At 48.8% G+C, this 26,770-nt stretch overlaps 2 protein-coding genes across 2 annotated transcripts; both read right to left on the bottom strand.

Annotated features, from left to right (window-relative positions):
- Positions 1-4,957: 4,957 nt before the first annotated feature.
- Positions 4,958-6,028, bottom strand: LOC136546700 (uncharacterized). The gene has a single exon (XM_066538659.1). The coding sequence runs from the start codon at positions 5,961-5,963 to the stop codon at positions 5,058-5,060; it is 906 nt and encodes a 301-aa protein (XP_066394756.1). The 5' UTR covers positions 5,964-6,028; the 3' UTR covers positions 4,958-5,057.
- Positions 6,029-13,418: 7,390 nt separating this feature from the next.
- On the bottom strand, positions 13,419-14,198 carry LOC136544294 (uncharacterized). Its single transcript, XM_066536512.1, has one exon. It carries the CDS (start codon positions 14,196-14,198, stop codon positions 13,419-13,421), a length of 780 nt encoding a protein of 259 aa, XP_066392609.1.
- Between the last annotated feature and the right edge of the window lie 12,572 nt (positions 14,199-26,770).

Here is a 26,770-nt window from a genome sequence, read left to right as displayed (position 1 = left end):
GGTGTCTTGGGTTTGGGGGAGAGGGACTTAGAGGGAGAGATAGAGCTGAGTGGGCTGGCTCGTGTTTTGACTGGCGCGATGATCCTACGTGTAACACCCCTGGTGTTACGAGATCGTTTAGCACCGCGATTTAGGCCTAAGAAAAATTTTCGAAACGAGTCTCATAGATTTTGATTTAAAACGTACTCGAAGTGATAAGGGAATCATGTGTGACTTAGTTTTGTGGATTCAAATCAATGCCAAGTTAAAGTATTCAGTGCATAAAGATATTTAGGAATGTCGAACGACGATTTTAGCGAAAGGTTGTTCTGTTAAATTAAGCATGAAAAGCAACTCTTATAAATAAAATAAAATCCATTAATAAATAGAATGATGTATATATATACTCATGGGTTTATTTTGATAAGCATGAACTAACGAGAGAGAGAGCGCAGTAGCTTTGTTTGTTTTTCCTGGCGTGCAGCGTACTCACCTGGCACTGCTATTGATCGTTGTCTCGTTCTCGTCGTGGCTCTACATTTGCAAAGTCTACTCATTCGTTCGCATCCATGCTCATCGGCCTTTGCGTTTACTTCTTTGCCTGCCTTGCTGGTCTCTGCTGCCGCGATCTTATCCATGTCTGTCCTGCTAGTCCTTGCTGCCTCCGCTGTCTCCGTGGCCGGCGCGTAAAGCTCCAACTCACGAGTTCCCACGTCCCTGCCTCGGCCTACCTTCACTATATATAGCTTAGTGTTCGTGAAACGACAACATCAAATTGACTGTGGACTTCTGTCAATGAATCAATCAATTAATATTAATACGAAGTTAATTAAACTCAATTCCAAACTGCAGACATGGACAACTTAACTCATCCACTCTGCATGAACACATGTACTAAAGCCTAGTAGTCGATGAAGAGACTCGTCATGCCAGCTAGTACTAGAGTACTAGTAGTAGTAGCACATCCCTGATGTTGCTTGTCTTCTCTCTGTTGGTTACTGCTGCCGACGTTGCTTCCTCACGACCTCGCGTGCATGGGCTTGCCGGCCTGGCTACGCTGGCTGCCTGCTCGCTTGTGTCACTGCATGCAGCGCTTGCCTGTGCACTCTCTCCTCTCTCTCTCTCTGTCTTTTCGCTGCACTGCTTTGCCTCTGTCTGTCTGCCTCTATTTGGATGCCCAGGTGGCCATGTCATGTCGGTGCCTATGCTGTGCGGTCTTTTTTGCAGTCGCGTCGCGCCAGTGACGAGGCCAAGCCATGCCAGACCTATCTCTCCCTCCCTCCCTTTTCTTCTGGCTGCGTTGTTTCCTCCGATGCAGTCGTCGTCGCCGTGCCTCACGCAAAGCCATGCGAAGCTCCTCTGCTTGCCTCACCAGCCAGCCGCCCCACCGAGCACGGTTTGCACTGGAACCGCTGCTCTGCCCCATGGCGCCTCCTCCGCTTCAGTCCGCGCCGTGGCCGAGCAAGTCCGGTCGTGGCCACGTGTCTCCCTACGCCGCCCATCGCTCAGCTTCCCCTCGTGCGCATGTGCCTCCGTGGTCACGCTGGAGCAGCAACCAGTGGCGCTGTTCGCCCGAGTCTCTATCACCTTACGCGCCCGGCCGAACCGCAACCATTGCCATGCGCCGAACCGTCGGTTGCCCGGGCCAGCGCTGCTCCACGGCTGTCACCGCTGTTGAGCCGCCCTGCTGCTGGCATCTATGCATCCTTGGCCTATTTCCTGCACCCCGGCCACGCCATGCACCTAGGCTCGCGCTCGCCGTCGGCCGAGCTCTGCATCGCCTTACCTTCGCGGCCACCGTCGGTAGAGTCCGTGTCGTCGAGGAGTCATGCCTCGCCAGCTGGCTCGTCCACGCTCTTCATCCATGCTCGGTACCTCGGCGTCTGCGCTCTGCCCCGGTGTCCACGCCCTCCTCTCCGGCCGAGCCTCTCCTGCACCCGCCGTGCACTGTTGCCTCCTCTACTCCTCTGCTTCTTCCTTGGCAGGAGAAGGGTAAAAATCCAAGCCGAATTTTTATACAGGGTTCTTTACGTAAATACGTGACCTAGGAGAATAGTATCGATGTGCTACGGGGTGATTTGTTGGGAACTCAGGGGCCTCTTCGTGAAGTTGTGCTGCCTGTCTCTGGGCTGTCCGCGCCGCCAGCCTTGCTGGGCCACGCGTCCGCCGCGCTGGGCCGACCTGCCTTGGCCACGTGGGCTGGCTGGTGGGCCACTGCCCGCGCCCGCCTGGGCCGCTGCCCGCACCGTCTGACCCTAGGCCTAGTGTCGCGCGCCCATTGGGCTGGTCAGTCCCTGCCAGCGCCTGGGCCACGCGTGCACCGCCCCGTCTAGGCCGATTCCGTGCTCGCCTGGCTGGGCCGCGCATGCCACGCCCCGCCTGGGCTGCTCTGGCCACTGGGCCGATTTAAGGACTGCTGGCCCTTTAGTTTCTGAAGCGGGTGCTAAAATTAGTTTTGGAAATAAATTTATAAAATCAATATAAATTTGTGTAGTTGTCCATAAATAGTTAAATCTGTTTTGTTGAGATCCTAAAATCATGATCTACTTAGTAGTGTATTTTGTTCATATAGACTCGGTATGTTTTTAGGGTCGCTCTAATTATTTTAAAATGCTTAATATTGTTAAAAGGAGAACATGTAGGAATTGTTATGGTAAATTGGTAATAGTGTTGGATCTAAAATTTATACAGTAGGTTCCTAGCAATATTAGGTACTCACTGTAATTTTTATAGCTTCAGAATAATTAGTTGCTAAATAAATAATGATGCCATATTTCGAATAAAGATTAAATTGATAGGGTGAAATAAAGAAACACCTTGAGTTTATATAACTAAAATAATTATTGGGAAATAACGTCTTATTCGACAACATGGATACGTAGACCAGCGTTAGAGCTATCTCGTTAGCTTGTGAGGCGTGATCGAGTTTCTAAGCATTTGGCTATCGTTGATTATTTACATCTATGCATTTGCATCCATGCATATCATATAAGTACGATAATGGATCAACAGATCAATTGAAGGATGATTGGAAATCCAAAGATGGTGTAATGGTATTCTCCCCAGGAGATGATGCGATGGGCTTTCTATTCAGATGGTGAATGATCTGAAGATGCAGATACTAACTTTTAATATATTTTACCCAGACAAGCCCCGATACATAACTCCTACTTTTCTGCAGTTTAAATTATATTTGTGCATTAAGTTTTAAGGAGTTGAATGAAACCCACTTGCATATATATCTTTATCCTATGAGTCTTACTAGTATGACAGGATCGTGTAGAATGTTATGCTACAGGACTTCGGTAGAAGTCGAGTGATGGCTGTCACTCGCATGAGATAGAAAAAATATATTATTGGATTATTATCACTTGGAATATATAAATGGTGGAAATAAAAATAATGACCGGGCAGGGATATGGTTTGGGTATTGGTGGGTGTAAGAGGTTGTGTCGCCATGGACGCGGGTCATAGCTTGGTTACACTGCTTTCCCTGTCTGTGTCGGTTAAGGACCGATCGTTGCATAAGCCATCGACTTATTATCCCAAGCACATACTTAGGTATGGGTGATTGGAAGACTTGTTGCTCTCTTATTGTGGGTTTTGGCTCTTTCCGGACTGACTGTCAGGTTTTTATTTTGGTGGAGGGGGTTCTTACACCGCACTGAGTCTGGGACTCAGGGGCGGGGGCTTGGAGTCCCAGTTTGGACGGAGACCTAGGACCCCAGGATAGGAGGGTGACGGGTTGGTTCTGCTTGTGTCTTGGACACAAGCGAGGCGTGTGTTTTCAGGGTACCTAGCTAGGGGCATTGATTCGCGAATCGTCGGACGATCCGGTACAGCTTGTCTTATGCCTAGCACCGTAGTAAAAACTGAAAGATGAAAGATGGAAAAAGAAAATCTGATTGCTTACCACCTGCTTGAAAGCAGCACATGTGCTTACATAGAATGGTTAATTAATGAACCAATGCACTGCTAATAAAAATCGAATATAAGGATGCACATTTAGTAATACTTCCTGCAGATGCAATAAACCCACAACCCAGATAACTTTGCATATCCTTGGAGTCATTTCTTTCCTCCTGTCGGGTAAGTCTTGCTGAGTACAATTGAGTACTCCGAGTTTTATTTCCCCTGTTGCAGGTAACAGGTGGATGCTAAAGCTTACCCTTGTGTGTGGATACCTCCTGGTGGGCTCAGCGAGGATTCCTTTACGCTGCGATCGTAGTTGTTATTTATAAACCCTCACCAATCGCTTTTATAAATGAAAGTTTCATAATCTGTTGTCGTAGTTTATATTTCAATACTTCATCATTCTTGAATAGATATTTATTTCCCCTGTAATTCTGATCACATGTTTATATTCCGCTGTTAAATTAAATTGTTCATAACTCTGATAACATGATTACATTCCGCTGTTGTAACAATAAATATTATACGCTGATGTTGTACTAAAAGTGATGTAAGAAATGGTTATGAATGATGTAAGCTTTATTCTCTCATCTGTGATCTTGATGGCAAAAATGTAGATTTCCAGGTTCTTCCTTGGGGTGTGCTCGACGGAACCGAGTAATTTAGTATTCTTCTTTGGATGCTTTGTGTCTAATGGAAGACGAGCGCTCCTGAGAGGCATTAGATTAGACGGTTCTATCACACTACGTGTCCGTCAACGCCAGCGTGGCCACTCAAAACTGGGAACACGTCAGCGCAAACCGCCTCAAACGCGCCGAGGGGCTTAAAGTGAACGAGTTTGAAAATTCCGGTGTCCAGATCAGACGGTTTTATACTTGAGGATAAAAATTAGACCGACATAAGAGTTCAGAGACAAAAGTGGACTTAATCCTGTCCAGGAATGGCCGTCGGGTACCGCTGCCGCTGATTGTAATCTTGTCGTTGATTATTGAAGCTCTGTATTGCTAAAAAAAAGCTTTGATAAATTTGTCAATAATATGTTGTTTATTATGCGTATGAGGATCGGAGGAACAGAACGCTAGTGATAAAAGCAATCCTCAAAAGATGGACGCCAATACATCAGACACTTTGCCAAAATACTAGTACTCCTGAAATAAACACGGTAATCACGAACTAACACAGTTAAGAAGGCAAACTCTGCTTCTGATAAGGTTCCTAAACAGGCGCTCTAATCCGTCCTCAAGGCCTTCGATGCAGCCCTCCAGCGACTGCAAATGGCTCCGAGCATTCGACGGCTCGTTGCCACCAGCAACGTCCTTGATGGCGCAAACACGAGTAGCGCCTTCCCGAGCTTCCCCGGACCCGAACGACCTGCTCCCGTTGTGCGCCAAGGCTCTCGAGACGAGCGACCACTTGCCGGCGCTCGGCGGCCTGACGACGACCTGCCTCAGCAGAGCTTCCATGGACGACTGCAGGACGCAGACGGTGAGCTCCCTGACCTCCGCCAGCATCGCCAGCGGCCTCGGCGGCGCGCCGCCGCAAGAGAGATCGTCCCTGGTGGTGTCAAGGGCAGCACCAGCACACCTACCGGACTCCCGCCTGATCGCCCTGGCCACCTTCTTCAGCGGCCCGGCACACGCCTCCGCCGCCCTGGCGCTGACACTGACAGCGGCGGCGTCACCGCCTCGGCGTGGTGCTTCGTGGCTGTTCACCGCGCGGTGTCTGCGGAGGAGCGAGCGCAGGTCCCGGACCCGCTCCTTGGCGCCGGCCAGGCCGTCCCGCGCCGCGCCGCACAGGTCCAGCAGCGTCACCGACCCTTCCAGCTCGCCCTCCACGAGCCGCCGGTGCCGGGGAAGGCGGAGCGCGTCCCAGTTGCTGGGCAGGCGGACGACCTCCTCGACGTACTCGTGCAGGTCGCTGAGGTCCTGGAGCAGAGCGCGCAGGGCGTACGCTGGTGGCGGGGGCGTGGACACGCAGCAGCAGGACCTGAGGCGCTGCAGCTCCTGCTCGGCTTTGAGGACCAGGGAGTGCGGCCTTGTGGGCAAGCTGATAGACCGCAGATGGGCAGCCATGGATCGGATTGTTGCAAGAGGAAGCGATGGGTGTGATGCGAGAAGAGAGATGGATCGATGAAGCAGTGAAGAGCTATAGGTTCCTGAAATGTCCGTGTGGCTTGCTGCCCTTTTATATGTCACGTACTCTATGGGCTTTGTTTCTCCATTCATCGTGAACTAACATGCGCTGGCTGCAACGCGAGTGACAGAGACCGTGTGGACACCGTGGATATAGCAGGCACTGTCTCGTGCAACTTGTAGCCTGTCTTTTGCACCTGGTATAACTAACCTTTGTTACAATCATCCACTGTGACAATCATATATGCCCAAATAATTCGGTTCATCATGCGCTAGATGTGCAACAACCGCCTATCGATGATCGATCGATCATATAGCTAGAGCGGATACATACCTGTATTTAAGAACACCATGTGGCTGGCTGGCTAGATTACCGGCCGGTTGATCTAGAACTAATCAAATATTATTGCCGCAAACTACCTGCTAGCTGCTGCATGCTGTTTAATCAACTTTGTTTTGAGATGGTTGTTTAATCAACTAAGCACGAGGATGAACAAACTCCAATGCGTTTCTCTGGAGACACATTGGGCCGTGGGGAGCTGCTGCCTGATGAAAAACGCGCAAATGCATGTTGGCGGGGGGAAAAAACGTGTGTGGCCGCCTAACCGGAAGCCGTGGTCTGAGACAGTGAGACTGAGATGACACACACCCCCATTGCCCATCGGTAGGCCGCAGTTCACAAACATATGCCCTGAGCCCCGCCCATCTCTCAATACTTTAACAACTCCAGTAGAAGTGGTGGCCTCTTGGGCAGGTACGGAGGTACTGACGCCTGACGTGCATCGGTGCATGCCCGCGCGTCCAGGCGCAGCCCCGGTGCACGCACGCTTGGGAGTTGCCAACAGGCGCGCTCGGCTCGTGACTGTGGCCGGTCACACACGCCACAGGTTGCTTCTCAGAGGCACGGCTCGTTCGCTCGATCGGTCGTTCGGCCTGAAGCTGGAGGTGAATTTGCCCTCACGGCAAGTCGGCAACTAAACAGATGGCCGGCCACTGGCCGCGGCACAGCGCATCGCCCTAGCCGCGCTGAACTCGCCCGCTCAAGTTGCATGTGCTTGGGCGCATCTATCAGACTATTCAGACACGAGGGGGTCACGTTTCCAGTGCAACTTCGCAGTCTAATTGCAACCTCAAGGCAATTTGCTCGACAGTACCGCCTCTGGCGCAGAAAGTGGCTGAAGGGGACGGGAGCGTTCATATGACGCGTCGCGACATGTCGCGGTTTCAATCAAGTGTAACTTGCACTATGTCAGCAAACCTCACCCTGGGAACCGTCGGCAGCACCAAGGCCCAAGAGGAAGAGGGTCAGCAACACCAGATTTGACTTGTAACGAGAAGCCCGAGCCGGTGTGAGGTCCATTTCGTCGGCCCACCGGTTCGTTGCTGAGATGGGAGAGTCGACTGAGTATATCAAGGCAGCGAGAGGAAGAGGGCATCAGGAATGGAGTTGATGTATTTTCCTTTCTAAGTAGCGAACAAGTACTTTTATCAATATACATCGTCGATTCTATAACTCTTCCCTGAGTCCGGCCGTTCGCTACCGGCGAGCCTAACATTGGTACCAGAGCAGTCGACCCCCGGCCATCGCGCGTGCTGGAGATCCTCCCACCCGCCCATTCCCACTTCACCCGCCTTCAACGCTCCCGCGGCGCCATGGATCCCGTGGTCCGCCAGATGTTCGATGATCTGATTCACCGCTTCGACGCCTTCCGCTCCGAGTTCGACGGTCTCGGTGCCCGTCTGGATCGACGCTTCACCGAGACGGAGGTCGTCCGCTCCGAGCACGACTCCACCGTCGACCGCCGCCTCGACTCCTTGGAGCACTTCGCCTCCGCCCAGTACACCGCCGCCATCGTCGCTGATAACTGGGGTGGCCACTTCTCCGAACGCGTCAGCGAGCTGGAGGGGCGCGCCCATGATCTGGATATGGTGCGCTATGTCAAGATCCAGGACGAGAGCGACGAGCGGGTTACCGCCCTGGAATCCGCCTCCGAGGCATTCGCCGCCTGGCGTCCCCGGATTGAGAGCTCCCACTTCACCATTCGCTCGGAGGTGGATCGGCTGTCCAAGCTCTGGGATCGATCCAGCGTTGCTCCTAATGGTGGATCTCCCGAGCCTAAGGGTATTCTAGAGTTGGTCGCCGGGCGCGCACCTGCCGAAGCAACGACCGACTGGCCCAGTGGGCACGGCGTCGCCTCTCCAACACGGAATGTGGGGTACGGTTCGGTCACGACCATAGCCCCGTTCCCGGCCAATGGTACGTTACCCGCACCTAATCCTCCTCCACCGCCGTTACAGTTCCATTCTCCGCCTCCTCCACCACCATATCCTCCCCCTCCGCCTCCGCTTCCGTACCCTCCCTAGCCTCCTCCCCCACTGTCGAACCCATACCCCTCACCATACTACCAGCCGTCTCTGTTTCCACCACTGTAATTTTCTCATCATCCCAATTCCCAACAGCCTAATTACTTTCCCCACCAAGCCAATCCAAATTTAGGCCAACTCCCTAAGATGTTGTTTCCTCAATTCGATGGGGATAATCCTAAGTTGTGGCTATCCCGTGCTCGTTCCCACTTCGAAATGTACTCGGTTCATCCAGCGATCTGGGTTCGCGTGGCCACTCACCATTTCACCCATGCCGCAGCTCGTTGGCTTCAGTCTACCGAGTCTGAAGTCCAGAACATATCCTAGGAGTCATTCTCTAACCTCATCCATGAGCGATTTAGCCGTGATCAGCATGAGCTGCTCTTACGCCAGCTTTTCCACATTAAACACACTTCCACCGTTTCTGATTATATCAAAAAGTTCACCGATCTTTTTGAACAGCTCAGCCTACAATCCTCACCCTGATAACCTCTATTTTACAACACGCTTCGTTGATGGTTTACGCGAAGATATTCGCTCTGTAGTTATGGTTGCTCGACCCCAAAACCTCGATACTGCTTGTACTCTTGCCTTGTTACAGGAAGAGGCGCTGGACCAAGGTGTCCGCAAGGAATTCAAGTGCTCGGAAGCGTCCCCGTTCGCTCGCACGGCAACAATCAAGGGTGCTCTGCCCTTGCCTCTTCCACATCGGCGTCCCCAAGCTGTGCAAGATCCGGTTCCTGAGAAGCGAGTCCCAACCAAGTCTACTTCCATCGACGACAAGCTGTCCACACCGCGGAACTACCGGCGAGCACGTGGACTCTGTATTCGCTGCGGCGACAAGTGGGCTACAGGCCATCGGTGTGCCCCAGTTCCACAAGTTCATGCTCTTCAAGAAGTTTGGGACCTATGCTCCGAGGCATTCCAGGACGTTGCCGATAGTCCAATCCAAGATGCTGATCAGCCCACTGACGTTCAGGCTTTCGTGATGCTTTCCTCTGCTGCGGCCTCTGGTTCAGCTGCTCCCAGAACAATGCAATTCAAGGGATCCTTGCTGGGCCGTGACGTCGTCATTTTGGTGGATTCCGGAAGCAGCCATTCCTTCTTGAGTTCCAGCATTGCAACCGGTCTACCGAATTTGAGACCTCTTCCTAAACCAATGACAATAAGAGTGGCTGATGGGGGCTCTGTTCTCTGCTCTGCTAAAGTCAGCTGTGCTGAATGGTCAGTTCAAGGCTACACTTTCCACTCTACCCTACGCATCCTGCAGTTGGGTTATTATGACATGATTGTCGGTATGGATTGGTTAGAGGCCTTCTCGCCTATGAGGGTTGATTGGCAACACAAATGGATGAGCATTCCTTATGGCCAGCAACATGTCGTCCTTTAGGGCCTGTTGCCAGATTCTGATCAGCATAGTCTGCTGCAGCTGTCACATTGCTACTTCTGCTACTTCACCGGGAACTCCTGACCATCCTCCAGCCATCCAGCATCTCATTGAAGAATTTTCTGATCTATTTCAAGAACCATCTGATCTGCCACCTCGCCGCCAATGCAACCATCATATCCCTTTGGTTCCCGGTGCTCCCCCAGTGGCTCTCCGTCAGTACCATTACAAGCCGGCACTCAAGGATGAGATTGAAAAACAAGTTTCTGAGATGCTACAGTCAGGCTTGGTACAACAAAGCTCCAGTGCTTTCTCTTCCCCGGTGCTCTTGGTCTGCAAGAAAGATGGTTCGTGGCGGTTCTGCGTTGACTACCGGATGCTCAACGCCTTGACTGTCAAGAGTAAATTTCCTATCCCAATGGTGGATGAGCTGTTGGATGAGTTGGCTCACGCCCAATGGTTTTCTTGCTTGGATCTCCGGGCTGGCTTTAATCAGATTCGTCTAGCACCCAGTGAAGAACATAAAACAACCTTCCAAACACATTGGGGTTAGTTTGAGTTTACTGTCATGGCCTTCGGATTGACCGGCGCACCAAATACATTCCAAGGCGCCATGAACACCACTCTCTACCCTTTGTTGCGTAAGTGTGCTCTGGTTTTCTTCGATGACATTCTTGTGTACAGCCGTACTCTCAAAGACCACATTCAGCACCTTCACCAGGTTTTTACCCTGTTAGCAAGAGACCAATGGAAAGTTAAGATCTCCAAGTGTCGTTTTGCCCAATAGTCCATTTCATACCTGGGACACATTATCAGCCATAATGGTGTGTCCACTGACCCCAGCAGGATCGAGTCTGTCCAGCAGTGGCCTCCACCACAGAATATCAAAGAGCTCCGCAACTTCTTGGGGTTAGCTGGTTACTATCGTAAGTTTGTGCAGCACTTTGCTACATTGGCTAGACCTCTGACTGATCTTCTTAAGAAGGGATCTATATTCATTTGGAATCCATCTCACCAAGCTGCTATGGATGCTTTGAAGTCTGCCCTTGTTTCAGCTCTGGTGCTCGCCCTGCCGGACTTCAGTAAGCCATTTCAGTTGCAGACTGATGCCAACGATTTGGGTGTTGGAGCAGTCCTGTTACAAGATGGCCACCCACTTGCTTTTGTTAGCAAAGCACTTGGCCCCCGAACTAGAGCTCTGTCGACTTATGAAAAGGAGTTCCTGGCAATCCTAGTGGCAGTCGAGCAGTGGCGTTCATATCTCCAGCACAACGAATTTACCATCTTTACCGACCAACGCAGCCTTATGCACATCACTGATCAGCGCCTACAGACCCAGTGACAGCTCAAGATGCACACCAAACTGGCCGTTCTTCAGTACAGGGTAGTTTACAAGCCCAGCACGTCCAATTCTGTAGCCGATGCCCTGTCTCGTCATCCAAACCCGCCATCTCAACTACAAGCTCTATCCATTTCCACTCCGGCTTGGCTTGCCGATGTTACCGCTGGTTATACCTCCGACCCTAAGTCTACCAAGTTGCTCCAGGAGCTGTCTATCAACCCTCATAGCCATCCACCATTCACCTTACATCATGGAGTCATTCGCTACTTAGGGTGCATCTAGGTTGGCAACAACCATCAACTGCAGCAACAAATTATCTCAGCTCTTCATGACAGCGCGTTGGGAGGTCATTCCGGGTTTCCAGTCACTTACAGCCACATTAAGAAGCTCTTTTTCTGGCGCGGTATGGAGCAGTCCATCAAAGCCTTTGTTGCTACTTGCTCAGTTTGCCACCAGGCCAAACCTGATAGAGTCCGCTACCCGGGTCTCCTTTCTCTTCTTCCAGTTCCTACTGAAGCCTAGCAAATGGTTTCCATGGACTTCATTGATGGCTTACCACCTTCTGGCCACGCTAACTGCATCATGGTGGTTGTGGATAAGCTAAGTAAATTCACACATTTCATTCCATTACATCATCCTTATACAGCCCAAAGAGTAGCACATGCCTTCCTCGACAACATCTTCAAAATTCATGGTTTGCCTACTCATATCATCTCCAATCGTGATCCCATCTTTACCAGCCAGTTTTGGCGCGAGCTCTTTCGTCTTGCCCAAGTCACTTTGGCTATGAGCTCAGCCTACCATCCTCAGTCTGACGGCCAGACCGAACGTGTCAACCAATGCCTCGAAACTTACCTACGGTGCTTTGTTCATTCATGCCCAAGACAGTGGTTGAAGTGGCTACCACTTGCCGAATACTGGTATAATACCAGTTCACACTCAGCTTTGGGGGAATCTCCATTTGAGGTACTGTTCGGTCGATCTCCTCGTCGTTTTGGTATTACTGAACTTGCTGCTTCCCCTATGCCGGACGTTGCCTCCATGATGGCGGAGCGCACCACCATGCTGGCCTCTGTCCGTCAACATCTCCTTCGCGCCCAGCAGCGCATGAAGCACCAGGCGGACAAGAAGCGCTCGGAGCGTTCGTTCCAGGCTGGCGACTTCGTCTACCTCCGTCTACAGCCTTACGTTGAGTCGTCGTTGGCGCCACGCTCCCACCACAAGCTGTGCTTCAAATACTTCGGCCCCTTCAAGGTGTTGTCCAAGATCGAAGCAGTGGCGTACAAGCTGGAGCTTCTGCCGACGTCTTCAATCCACCCGGTGTTCCATGTCTCGCTGTTGAAGCTAGCATCGTCCGCTGTTCCAGCAGTCTCTGCTAGGCTACCCGACCTCGACAACAACATGCAATTCCTGGAGTGCGTGCTGTAGTCCAGACTTCATCAACGCGGTGCCCACTCCGTCAAGCAGTTGCCGATCAAGTGGTCCGGGCTCGACGACGACCTTGCTACCTGGGAGGACACCGACGCCATCATGCAGCACTTTCCTGGTGCTCCGGCATGGGGACATGCCGGCACTCAAGGGGGGAGGGATGTCAACAAACCTCACCCTGGGAACCCGTCGGCAACTCCAAGGCCCAAGAGGAAGAGGGTCAGCAACACCAGATTGGCTGGGCCAAAATGGGCCTGCGTGACTTGTAACGAGAAGCCCGAGCCGGTGTGAGGTCCATTTCGTCGGCCCACCGGTTCGTTGCTGAGAGGGGAGAGAAGATTGAGTATACCAGAAGGCAGCGAGAGGAAGAGGGCATCAGGAATGGAGTTGATGTATTTTCCTTTCTAAGTAGGGAACAAGTACTTTTATCAATATACATCGTCGATTCTGTAACTCTTTCCTGAGTCCGGCCGTTCGCTACCGGCGAGCCTAACACATTAGGAAGGAACTCTTTGGGAGACCGCCACATCATCGTCTCATAGATTCTCCAGCATTTCAAGGGAAATCTATGCAACAGATTTGCCGGTTGCTATCCAAACAAACCAAGCATTGTCCCTATAAAAACACCCAAGCATGGTACGGTGGGATCACTAGACCTTTACGAAAGTGCTCCCAAGGCACTATCCAGAAAATTGTTCCAAAGTGGTTCCAAGTGTAGGTATTTTTTTTTACTTGTTCTATCTGAGATGTGCTGTCTGAAAGAGCGTTGACCCAATAGATACAAGATCCGGCCTATGCTCAGAAAATAAAAATGGTCTTCACAAGAGTCATTCCTGACACTGACCCAAAATCTATTCACAATTCGAGACGTCTTTTACAAGGTAAGCACATTGAGCAGACCAACTCTGGCCTGAACTATATGCCTGAACAGATGCTCCAGCCCACTCTCCACGGCCTCGATGCCGTCCTCTAGTTCCTGCAGCGTCTCTTGCGCGCTCATCGCCCCCTCATGGCCTTCCAAGTCTTTACATACTCCAAGACCAAGTGACCACTCACTACCTAACAGTTTGGACACGACGCACCACCTGCTCTTCCTCCTCGTGTCCACAACTCGCATGGACAGCGAGGACAGCACGCACTGCAGCACCGCCACGGTGACCGCCACCGCCTCCGACAGCGTCTTCACCGCCGCCGGCGTCCCGTCGGCGTTCGCCGGCGCACCACGCTTGCTCAGGAGCTTCCTGCCGCCGGCTTCGTGCTTCCCCGCCTTCGCCAGGCACCGGACGTACCCGCGCACGGCCGCCCTGGCGAGCACGGCGTCGCCTCTCCGGACCGCGCGCCGCGCCGCGCGCACGTGCTGCTTCGCGGACGCCACGGCGTCCCTGGCGCGCTGGCACAGGTCCAGCAGCGCCACCGACGCGTCCAGCTCCGCCTCCACGGCGCTCCTCCAGCGCGCGCTCGACAGCGCGTCGCGGCCCCCGTGGAGCCGCACGAGCTCCTCGATGCGGCCGTACGCGTCGCCGAGCCTCCCCGCCAGCGACGGTGCCGACGCCGACGCGCCGGACCGGATCCGCTGCAGCTCGTCCTCGACCTCTTGCACCAGGGCGTGCAGCCTCACGGGCAGGCTGGTCGATCGCAGATGCTGGCACGCCATGATCTTCTTTGTTTCTTAACGCGGCAACGTACGAGTTCGACGACCCGTGGGTGGGGGGTGGGTGGGTGGGGGCGGCGGCAGCGTGTCGTGGGGTTGGGGAGGCCGGTGCGTCGTGCTCGGCGAGCGGTGTCGGATCGGTCGGGCGGCAAGATGCGGGCCGCGGGGCACGGGAGGCCGTCAGGTGGGTGGGCCGGCGGGGGCCTTGTCCGCTTGTTGCCCGGCCTCGTGGCCTCGTGGAGGCGTGGGCGCCAACAGGTTTTTGCGTGTGCTGTTGGAGCTGTCTCCGTGCAGTGGAGGCATCGTCAAATTAGCTAGGCGGAGCTCTCCACGAGTGAAAATGGCTCCGACTGCTTTGAAGGAGCAGCTGTCGTCAATTGAATTGGTTAAAAGCAAAAGTTGAGCTTGATAAAAAGATGGGTAAAGTACACTTTACAATCCTCAACTTGCACCAAAGTTCGATTTTCAACCTTCAACTATGAAACCAGTCAAGAAACACCCTCCAACTATCAAAACCGGACAAATTTGGTCCTCGGCCGGTTTCAAAAGCGGTTTTATATTTTCGGGAGACGCCGAAATTTTAAATTATTTTTTTGAGCATCTTAACGTCCTCAAATGAAAAAACTCAAAACTACAAAGTTGTAGATCTCATTGAGCTCTACAATTTACATATAAAAATTATCTTCATCTGACATCGTATCAAAGGGTTTTCTATTTTTTGAAATTTGAGTCTCATCATGCGACAAAATATGGTGCTGAAATTTTATATTATTTTTTCGAGCATCTTACTGTCCTCAAATGAAAAAATTAAAATTATAAAGTTGTAGATCTCATCGAGGTCTACAATTTACATATAAAAATTATCTTTATCCGACATCGTATTGAAGGGTTTTCTATTTTTTGAAATTTGAGTCTCATCACGCGACAAAACTATTTTGTCGCGTGATGAGACTCAAATTTCAAAAAATAGAAAACCCTTCAATACGATGTCGGATGAAGATAATTTTTATATGTAAATTGTAGAACTCGATGATATCTACAACTTTATAGTTTTAATTTTTTTCATTTGAGGACAGTAAGATGCTCGAAAAAATAATATAAAATTTCAGCACCATATTTTATCGCGTGATGAGACTCAAATTTCAAAAAATAGAAAACCCTTCGATACGATGTCAGATGAAGATAATTTTTATATGTAAATTGTAGAGCTCAATGAGATCTACAACTTTGTAGTTTTGAGTTTTTTTTCACTTGAGGACGTTAAGATGCTCAAAAAAATAATTTAAAATTTCGGCGCCTCCCGAAAATATAAAACCGCTTTTGAAACCGGCCGAGGACCAAATTCGTCCGGTTTTGATAGTTGGAGGGTGTTTCTTGACCGGTTTCATAGTTGAAGATTGAAAATCGAACTTTGGTGCAAGTTGAGGGTTGTAAAGTGTACTTTACCCTAAAAAGATTCAATTCTCAGCTGAGATTACTGGAGTCGTAGCTGAAGCTGTCCTAAAATTTTCTCTTGCACGTTTTTGAGCTGCTTCGTTCGCAGTGAGCCATGGCTGAGCAAGCTTGCCTTGCTAGTACTCTAGTAGGGCGAGCGAATTTCGCTCTCCACAATGGCAAGCTAAAGTCTTGTTCATATAAACTACGAGATAAGCTCGTTCAGGATCCAAGCACACGTTCGCTCTGATTTCTCGCTGATAAAGGCAATATAGTGACTAGCAAAGGTTCCAAAGCAGCTTTACTGTAGTCACACTACATGTCCCTTGCGCTTCAAGTCTTCAACTCACTTTTGTAGCGGCCCCTATGTCCCATTCTATATAGAGTAAATTCCATCTAACATACAATAACTATCCAAGTGATAGTTAAGGACAGGGTATATAGCGCACAACTCATCCACTAATTGGCTCGATTTTAGTCCTAGGATCAGGGCGAGACCTTAGCAGCCATGTTCACACAAGAAAACGGGAACATGGGACCGGGAACGGAAACTTGAGGTGTTATTTTATAACGTGGGAACGTAAATGTTCTCGAATCGGGGATGTGGACTTCTCCGAAACGGCGTTTTTGGAACGAGGAACGTGGCCATGTTTCACGTTTCCTGCTGTTAAGGGCTAGACACTACTTGCAACACACCCCATCACCTAGATCTAGGTTGTTTCCCTACCAAAACATCGTGTGCGCTCCGCTGCTGAATTCGAACACCACCACGTCTCTCCGATGACAGGCACCCACGTTGCCAATGGTGTTGGCCAGCTCGCCTTTGGAGCAATGCCAATGGCCACCAAGGAACCAGCCATTTGAAGGCTAGCATGTGACCTACGTCCGCTAGACCCTTGTTGTGTATAGTGCCTCTCCTCACTCATGTCATATGGAAGCAACATTATATTAGGTGGAATAAAGGAAAACAAAACACATAGAAATAGAAAACACACACGAATGGAATAGAGTAAAAAGTGAAAACTAGGATTCTAAAATCATGAATGAAAAATTTGGAAGCAACATTATAGAAAAAACGCAAGAATGGAAGCAATATTATATTAGGTGTCGGAAGAGATTGAAATGGGGAAGAATGCCGAGATAAACCTCGCAAAAGTGGATAAACACATAAATGTGCAAAATAGTGTTCGGATGAAGATTACATAAGCTCACTCCCCAATACTCCAACAGATCTCGCAAGAAAGGATATACCGAAAGCCCTAATCCACGCCAGAAGTAATCTTCGAAAACAACGAGTTCGTCGGTGTGTAGCATCGGATAGGGCTCACCCTCGGCCGGACGCCATCCGACGGTGACACAATCGGGAAGAACGTCCGCCTCCACCATCTTGCTGAGCTCCGTCTCCCCCATGAGTGACGGTACCCACTCCTTGTCGCAGGTCATCTCGGCGGCCGCCGTCTTTGTGCTAGCACTCCCCCTCTTTGGCGCCATCCCTCAGATCTGGATCGGAACTGGCCCCTTCAAGCAAGTTTTTTAGCCCTGGCGGCGGAGCGCGTGAGAATGCGAATGGGGAGAGCGAGGAAGACGAGGCGACAGAGTGGCAAAGGTGGGAGCGCAGAGTGCGGCGACGGAGTTATACGGATACCCTCCCGACTTTTCGCATTCAAGGGTTTTTGGAAAACCACACCATGCCGATTTGCGCCCTTCCGAATTTCCCAAAGCACCGTGCTGGGCCATTATCTGGGCTTTCGCGCAACTACGGCCCATATCGCCCATTTTTCGACGCAACTCGGTACTACACACCGAATATTCGCCGACCTCTCCGCAATACCATCATGGCTCAGTAATTTCTACTGTACAATCATTACTCTAGTTTTTTCTCCACGATTTGAGTAATTAGCACTTCTTGATTTATCTGCGATTTCCAGTTGTGGTTCGGGGACTACGTCTTCATTATGATTCGGTCTCTCACCATACCGGAGACTTTTTCTTGTTACTGTTGTTTTTGACCCTGGCACCACGTGACCACGTCACCTACTGTCAGGCTCGGGGACTAAGTGGGCACACTTCACCTTGCGGTGAACGTGTGGCTAGTGTTGCAAAGCTACGCCCAAGAGATGGTTGCCTGCTCGGCCAGTCTTTTAGGCTCTCAAAATTTGACCCTGACACCACGTGACTACATCACCTACTACTAGGCTCGGGGACTATAGTGTATACACTGCACCTTGCGATGCGTGTATTGATCTTCGTGTCTGATGGACGTCTCCATGTCTCCGAGCACCCAGATGGCCCTCATCCACTCCTCGTTGAATGGTGTCTAAGTGGGCACACTTAGTTCAAAGTGAAGAATTTTCAAAATTTGAACTTGAGCTCCTTACATCCTTCTGGCAAGCCGTGCTTGGTTGAGTCCGAGCACTGCTAGTCGACTATACTGGTCGGCCACATTTACTGCTACTCGGATCATCAATAACGCTAGTCGGAACTTGGTCCTAGCTGCTCGGCGTCAGATTCACCTACTCGGACAAGCTCAAGACGACATTACCAGTGGATACAAGGCGCTCGTGGACTAGCTATGGGGGGTACGACCCTAGATACCTACGACAGACTACATGGGCTGCATCGCTAGGGGTGGTCTAGTCCGCAGGATGAAGCCTTGCGGAGCACGGCGCTGCTTGGCGCGCCCCGCAAGACACCAGAAGGTATCCTGAAGATACGACATAATCTATTAGGATATGTTATGATCCCGTGATTCATGTAATCTGTTATTACTTACTGGTTATCTCTCAGATCTAACCGACCTGTAACCCTACCCCCTGCTATATACGGTGGGTAGGGGACCCCTCAAAACACATGCAATATCATACGATAGCCAATACAAACCAACGGACCACAAGAGTAGGGTATTACGTCATGCTAATGGCCCGAACCTGTCTAACTCTTGTGTCTCTATTGCCTTCTTATTCTTGATTACACGCACCTCTACCAATCAATCTACCTTCGTGGGATACCCCTCGGAGGACTGCCGACGATATTCTATCGACAAGTGTTATTCGGACCACGCTCCACACAACACTGAGCAAATTAACCACTATCATAGGGAGTGTTCGGCTGCTGGGTAAGCCAGCCGTTCGGGCTGTGGCTGCTGCCAATGCAAGAGAGAAAAGTACTGTAGGTACAACGCGAAACAGTGTGAATAAACCAGCCAACTAGTCAGCCGAACACTCCCTATGCTCGAATGAGTTGGTTTCAATTGGATTCCATAACAAGTATCAGTACTCTAGAGAAAAGACATTTGAACTATGCTAGGCTTTTTCTAATACGAAATTCATAAGGCTAGTTGAATCATAAACAGTACATCCATAATTTGTAGATAAGCAATTTCCTTGATGCTACAATATACTCCATCTCTTCCTCTTTTGTTTTCTTCTTCAGAATTGCTAGCGCTCGGACATCCGGATGCAAATAAAATATTGGACGCTCTGTCGACCCACCACCGTGATTAAAAAGCGGAATTGCTAGAACCTGGTTCTCCGCTCACACTCTTAGCACGCCGTGCACCCTACAACCTCATGCTTCACCGCCCAAATATGGCAGATGAGAGAACGGAGAGAGAGATGGCTTCAACATTAAAACACAGTTGTTGCAACATCTTGAATCATATTATGAAACAACTAGAGAAAAACTGCTGCAACATTAAAACATAGTTGTTCCAATCATCTTATGAAACTAGAGAAAACCCACAGCGGCACGATAGAGAATGATTGAAAAAAACTAGGTCGCTTGTTGCACCATCGAAAAACATGCAACTGCAAACACTTCTTTACTCCATCTCGATCTCGACCAAACAAACCATTAACAAGTAGAGGAAAGTCATTGCAACAAGACCAACTATTGTCGGGACATCTAGTTATAATAATCGCTGAAACATAAACAATCACATGTCACAATAATGAAGTATCTGCTAAAACAGATCTTGGCGAGGAGCTCCAGCCCTGGCCGCACGCCTATTGCCCTCCGCTCATGAGCGCACCACTGCTTTGCCTCTTGCTCCTTGCCCACATATGTGTCATAGCCTCATGCTCCTCCAACGTAGCAACAAAGATACATCCAAGAGGGGGGGGGGGGGGAGAGGGACGGGCTAGTCTCGAAGTTAGAGTGAGTGGCACGAAGATCGCCATGTGTGTTGGAGCTCGTCGGCATTGGTGCTGCCCCGTCCCTGTGTCACAACGCTCACCTCCCGGCTTGACCACAAGGAATCGCTTCGTCTTGAGATGGCAAGCATGGGCGAGCTCGTTGTGCCGCGTGCTTGGCTTGGTGTGAGAGGAGCGCGTGGAAGATGTGAAGCGAGAGTGGTGTTCTGGGTGCAAATAGTAAAGACCGAAAGTAGAAAATTGTAACGGTCCTTTACTACTGAGTAGCAAATACAAGGGTATTGGCTACAAATTGAGAAAAATTGGAGGGAATCTAGACTAGGAATAGCAGGGATTAGAGGGAGACAGCAAGAACAGCAGGGGGGGGGGGTCCTGGAACTAGACGAAGGTAGACGACGAGTTCAGAGTTCGGGTTCTTGTTCGATGCCTCTCGATGATTGGCTGCTCTGGTCTTTATTCTCATCTCCGGTCCCGGCAACTGTTACTTGGAAGCCCATCTCGCGGCCAGCTTGGAAGCCCACCTGGTGGCCCAGTCTCTGACAAAGATAAAATGAGAAATGTGAGGCTAAGCCTTCAACGAGTGGAAAATAATGAATGGTCGGGTGAGTAGGGTGAGGAGCGTGAGGTAGACAGTAGGTGTCCGACCTTTTATTCAGGTCTAGACGTTCAAATTGGGGCAATTTCGTTGTTAAATATATAATCGTGGGTGTAACTAGGCATAATATCTACGAACTTACAAAGTTGTTGCACCAAATTAAGCATTTACAAGTTGTTGGATTACTCATTCGTAAAAACTATGAGCACGTCCGATTACTCTTCTGTGTATATAATTGTATTATAAGCTTAAGCCCTTGTTTAGTTCGCGAAAAGCTTTCCCAAAAAGTGCTACAGTACCCGTCACATCGAATCTTGCGATATGTGTATGGAGCATTAAATGTAGATGAAAAAAAAACTAATTGCACAGTTTGGTTGGAAATTACGAGACGAACGTTTTAAGCCTAATTAGTCCATAATTGAACACTGATTGCTAAATAAAAACAAAAGTGCTACAGTAGCCAAATTTCTTAACTTTTCATCGACTAAACACGGGCTAAATGGTTATTAAACGCTAACTCGCGAGTTATACTGTGAAAGGGCATTAGGGCTACGACCATTAGCACCCCTATACCTCTTGTCGACTGGACCGGAGGTCCGGAACGGCGTGTTCCCCTGCCTCTGCGTCCGCGCACGACGTGTCGTGCTGGTGTTGCGGCCATGTGACCGAAGAAGAGTCATCCAGGGGCTGGCTGCCTGGCTCTGCCCGCGGTGCGCGCGTCGATCTCGGCCTCGGAGCTGTTGCGTCATGCCGACATGCGTGCGGTGAACATGCTCGCGGAGTCACAGACTGACGACGCCTGACGGGGCCATATGCAACTGCGCGAGTCGGCTGGCTGTTCGCTTCCGAAACGTTATTAGAAGACCTGGAGATGCAATGCACCTAAAATACAGACATCAGAGGTAATAGTTTTGCTTGGGTAAAAAAAAATGTTGATCAAATCTTCAAGATCAACAAAATACCGAAAACCAGCTGCTTGAAGAGTTCGCAAAACTTCTAAAAGCACATATGTTTAATTTACAGAACATATAGATGCTCCACATGTTTCATAGCTTGATGCACCACTTGCTGCTCCATCGAGAGAATCTCCTGCAACTAAAAAAAAATAAAGTGTGGATATTTTTTTTGTGCGATATTTATTTTAGTTCATCCGTCTGTGCACGCCTACGATCCCACGACATCTCCCGCATGCTACGTCCTTTGGTGTGATTCTCCTTGATTGAATATTGACTGTCATGTGATAGAGGAATCACAACAAGATAGGAAGTAGAAAATTATTGTGCTATCTATATACACATTGCATGTTTGCGTGCACCAGCATACATGTCAACGAGTAAAAGAAAAGAGAATTAACACAGAAGGAAAAAGAATTAAGACAAAAGGAACATCTTTGCATTTCTAAGAACCTTATCAAATCTACCTACATTTAATTACTTTTTCTCTTTGCATTTGTAAAAGGGACAGCTTTTTTCTCCTTTCATTTGGTTTCACGCTCACATGTTCCATCACCCTTGCTTGCTGTTTCTTGCTGAAATTGCCCTTGGGTCTGTTTATTTTGAATCATTTTTCCATATTCTAATTAAACTATAAAATTTTAAATTAGGATACGAGGTAAGACATGCAAACAGATATTTCAAAACTATCTGTAGAGTCCAAAGAACTTAATAAATAAATTCTTCTGGAGGCAGTGCAAATTCTCTCTAATCTTTTATTTGGTGTAGTTAGTGTTATCATAGTACCCGCATATATTTATGGGAAATAAATCACGGACAAAACGTAGACATTTTTTGGTGTGACATTCCAACATGGGTCCATCGTCCTGCCAATATCCTTAAGGCAGATCACATAAAGTATAAGAGTCCCTCTATGAGATTGCTCACATGAGACTCAAACTTATATCTAATCATGGTAATGTTGAATTGCTTTGTATCAAAAGCATCGACAATGATAAACGGGGACATAGGTTTTAGTATGCATAGTGGAGGAAAACTCAACCTTGACCTTCTCAGTAGCTTTTCAGAGTCTTTGCAGTGCTAACTTATCCTTACTCAGATAGTCAAGAGACGCACCATAAAATTATGCACCACTAAGAAAAGTGTCACCATTGGTTGCCTTAACCTAAAAAATATGTCGAAATTAAGAATTACAACACCTAATTCAACATCTTGGAACAGACACTCAAGTGGATACCTTATTCTATAATATATGTCTGCGTGGAATAGTTCTAAAGCCACACATATTTATATGGTGAGTATAACATACTTTGTTTTAAAAATTTATGAGAGATATTTTAAGACACGCAGTATTATCCATGTGTCAGACACTAATATTTATATATATACTCGAACATGTGTGTACATGATTATATGGAGATGTAGCGGAACTTATTCATGGATTTATTGGCGCATGAAAGAAATGGACATCGGAGAATTCTTTCTGTCGATATAAAATATTATCTTAGACATATCACAAAAAAGTCTATACAGTAGAGTTTGTGAGCCTGCGACGCCGCGCTCTCCGTGACTGTGTTAATTTCACGAACTTTGCTTTTTGAATTAAATGTCACTTTAACGTCGGTATTTAATTTAACAATATTGTTATCTTATCGTGCGATCCGTATATTTTTAGTATAAAAAATTTAGTTGTCTCGTAGCAACGCACGGACACGCTATCTAGTATTATTCTAAGAAGACAGTCTTTTTATCGCTTTCTTTATAGGCAAGATGCCTTGGATCTATAAATCTTAATGGATCACGAGCTTCGAGATAGTATTGCTGAAAAGATGACCGGGCCAGTACCCAGTAATAAACATGGACCCAGTTTGTATCGAGCTGGGCTGGCTGAAAAGCTATATTGACCACACTAAGTTTGTTTAGATAAAAACAAAACTTTTGAATAAGGAGGACCGGATAATACGATGACACCTCGTATAAACATGATAAATATGTATAATAAATGTATGTCTCAATGTTCTCCTAAAAAAATAGCTTTTCAATGTTTTTGCACATATATTTAGTACTCATAACAAAAAAGGACAATATTCATCATCAAATTAGAGTGAAATAATATTTTTAGCTATGCAATTGAATAACCACGTCAAAATTTCACAATATGGTTCTTGTTTGTAAATGATGTGTTCACATGAGAAAGACAGTTTTATGTATGTATATCCAGTATGGAGCTCTGCGCTGTAGAGGACATTCAATTAAGCTTGAGCTGTAGTGTACTAGGCCTTAGAATTGTGAAAAGTGTCACATTAATTTTTGGTTGCCTGTTAATTAACTTTTGATTGTTTGATTTGTGTTACCTAAATAAACTGTACATGTAGCGTTATTACGGACATTATACGCACGACCGGCGTGGAGAACCCTTTTGATCTGGGTTTTGTCCGTAGGCTCTGAAACTAGCCTGGCCGAACACACATAGACCGCACGAAAGGTCGCTAGTCGCTACAAAGAAGAAGCCCACTTGCATCCACTCTCTTGCATTGTTTACAAGGCCCTCGTGAGATATGCTGCAAAGAAGAAGCCCACTTGCATGCACTATAGCGAGTTTTCCGGAAACTTTTTTCGCTTTTGAAAAGTAAAAAACTGCGGTTCAAAAACTCCGCAAAAAACCCCAAACAAACAGGCCCTTGATTTCTTTCCACTTCAGCGCTCGTCTTTTCAGACGAACACAACACACGTCAGGTCTTGATCTTCAGAGCTTTCCTCGATTAGATTGACATCGCGCCTACATTTCCTCACAAGTAGCAAATAAATCTTCTCCTTCTTCTGGTATTTATATTCAACAAATTTTTGTACAGGCCATGCATTGCATTACAGGATTCGAACGGAGGACGTTCAATTCCGTCGATCAGGGTCGTCATGCATGCGCTTATTAGCTCGTACACTCCGTCAAAAGTGCATGCCACCTCTTCAGATATGTTACTGACTGACTGCTGCTGCTTAATGGAAGTCCAAGTCCTAGCTTGGATGGATGAAAAGGACCGGTCGGGGACGTCAGGAATCACCCCCAGCGGATCGACGCATCCGAACGGGACAATAGCGTGGTACCAGCAGAGAGCGATCGAACGCGCAGCTCCCCCATGGAGGCGTGACACGTTATGGTGCGTGATTGATCCGTTTGGCTTTGGCCCCCTAGCAGCTTGGCGAGAGCTTATTCTGAATAGCCACGCCCACGCATCCTACCAAGAGAGGGCCAATAATTCTCTTCGCCGGGGAGATAGACGCAGACGCGTAGAGGGGCCATGCAGCATCCCAGCTGGTCCATGTTCGTGGACCAGAGACGGTGCCCCGGCCGCGAGGGCGATCCCGATCGGGTCGTGCCTCGATCGCCTGTTTCAGGCAACCTCCATCGCACGCGTCCGTCCCAGGCCCCCCAGCCCGATTTTTTTTATTTTTTAGTCCTTTTTTTTATAAAAAAAAACACAAATATATCTCTGGAGGTAAGATTTCAAAATCTGGATCATTAGCGCGGCGCCATATTTGCTGGCGTCGAGCTTACACTGCTCGGTGCCATCGTTGCAGGCGTCGAGGTATTTGGCTCGACGCAGATGTGGCAGTGACTTGGCAGGCAGCTCGACGCCATGATCTATGACGCCGATGTGGTGTTTTAACCCTAGCCCCAACCTTCCTGCCCGAGCATTCTTCCTCTTCTTTCTTCTCCCTCTCGGGTTTTTTCTTTTTCCACTTCGTCCTACCTCACAAATAGGCATATTGAACCTTGTAAACTTTGATTTGATCCGTAGATCTTCGAGAGCAAGGTATCCTCGCTCTTCTCCTAGTTTTTTTTCGCATCGATTCGGTATATATTAGTCGATTTTTTCAACCTAAGAATCATCATTACTTAGGGTTTCATTCTATCCCTCAATATTTATATTATACAACCGTAGGATGATGCCAAGGCGTGAAAAAACTAGCAAACCTAGGTAACCGCAGCACATGTAGTTATGTTATGGGTTCATTGTTGTGCATCAAATGAGAAACCCTAGGTTTATGATTTAATGTTAATTGCTTTCGGTTCTTAGAACAAAATTGGTTGTATTGTAGTTATGGTTCTCATTGACATTAATGTGTGATGTTTTGATTTTTTTGTTAAATTACATCCATTTTGTTAGATGCAAGAAATGTATCGGGAGGAGTTTTGGCAAAAATGGAGTCGTTCTCAAGAATTATACCCCGACGTGTCTAGCAAAGATGCCCCCGTCCCTCTTGATCTCCCTGTCCCTAACTGTGACTGTGGTTTCCCGATCCACGTATTTCAATCGAGACATCCAGACATAGCGGCGTGTTGCTTCTACACATACAGTCGTTTTAATGTAAGTAATTATTGGGTTCATAAAGCCGGGATCCCTCATGGATCGGCTTCCCAACAAAGGCTCTGTCCAACAGACAACGTTGCGAGCAACGCGCAACTCATGGGCAAACCCAAATATCTAGACGACAGACCACAAGGACGATCCAATCTTCGACCGAAAGGCCTGTCTGAGGAGGAATGACGCCTGCTTCCGACTCCGGCCCACCTCTCCGATCGGAGCGCTCGCTTCGATCTCCAGCCTGCCTCCGGATGGCCTCTCTGACCAAAAGGCCTGGCCAAACACCACTTCCAACACACTTCTCCGACTGGGAATGCGCCGGACCCCTGCCTACGGCTCCTCTCCAACTGGCGTAATCAGAGCCGACTGGGACCAACCGACTGGGGACGCCCGCTCGTTAAGGACTAGGAAACAGACGGAGAAAGTAAGGCAGCACACTCAAGTCAAACCGCAATACCAGAGACCGTACCCTGTACACCTGCAGGACAGTACCCTACGACCTCTCTGGCATGACAGAACGCAAGCAGTGTTGTAGGCGCCGACATTTTCCCTACAATATTGTGGGCGCCATCAACTCCCATATCAGACAAATACGGTAAGGCTCCCCCACGTGCCTCTGAGGCATCGATAGTGTTGTGGGCGCCGACATTTACCATCCCATGCAAACATGGTAAAATCTCCTGCATGCCTCTCAGCATCAACATTATAGCAGGTACCGACATCTGCCATACCTGAAGAAGACGACGTAACCTCCCACGTGTATCTGACATCCAACAATATTATGGACGCCTACCATCATCTTGTACCCGTCAGCGTGGGCAGCAAGACTTAGTAGCAACCATACTCTCTCCCTCTCACTTGTAAGGTCATCCCCTTCATCTATAAAAGGGGATGCGCTCTCTTCCAACAGATAGGTTGATTCAGATCGATCAAGTTCACTAATATACAACAACAGAACCACCAGGTTCAAACCTCGAGCACACGCTCGAACACACAGCGCATAGCGGAGTTCCCATCACTCTCGGTCCCTCTGACCAGAGTCCGACCGCACCTCTTGTACCCCCATCTTTCTCCTTCT

This window comes from Miscanthus floridulus, chromosome 3 (genome assembly GCF_019320115.1).
Source record: "Miscanthus floridulus cultivar M001 chromosome 3, ASM1932011v1, whole genome shotgun sequence".
In the NCBI taxonomy this organism is placed as follows: domain Eukaryota; kingdom Viridiplantae; phylum Streptophyta; class Magnoliopsida; order Poales; family Poaceae; genus Miscanthus; species Miscanthus floridulus.
The sequence above is the reverse complement of the archived record's forward strand: the minus strand, read 5'-3'. Positions and strand labels throughout refer to the sequence as shown.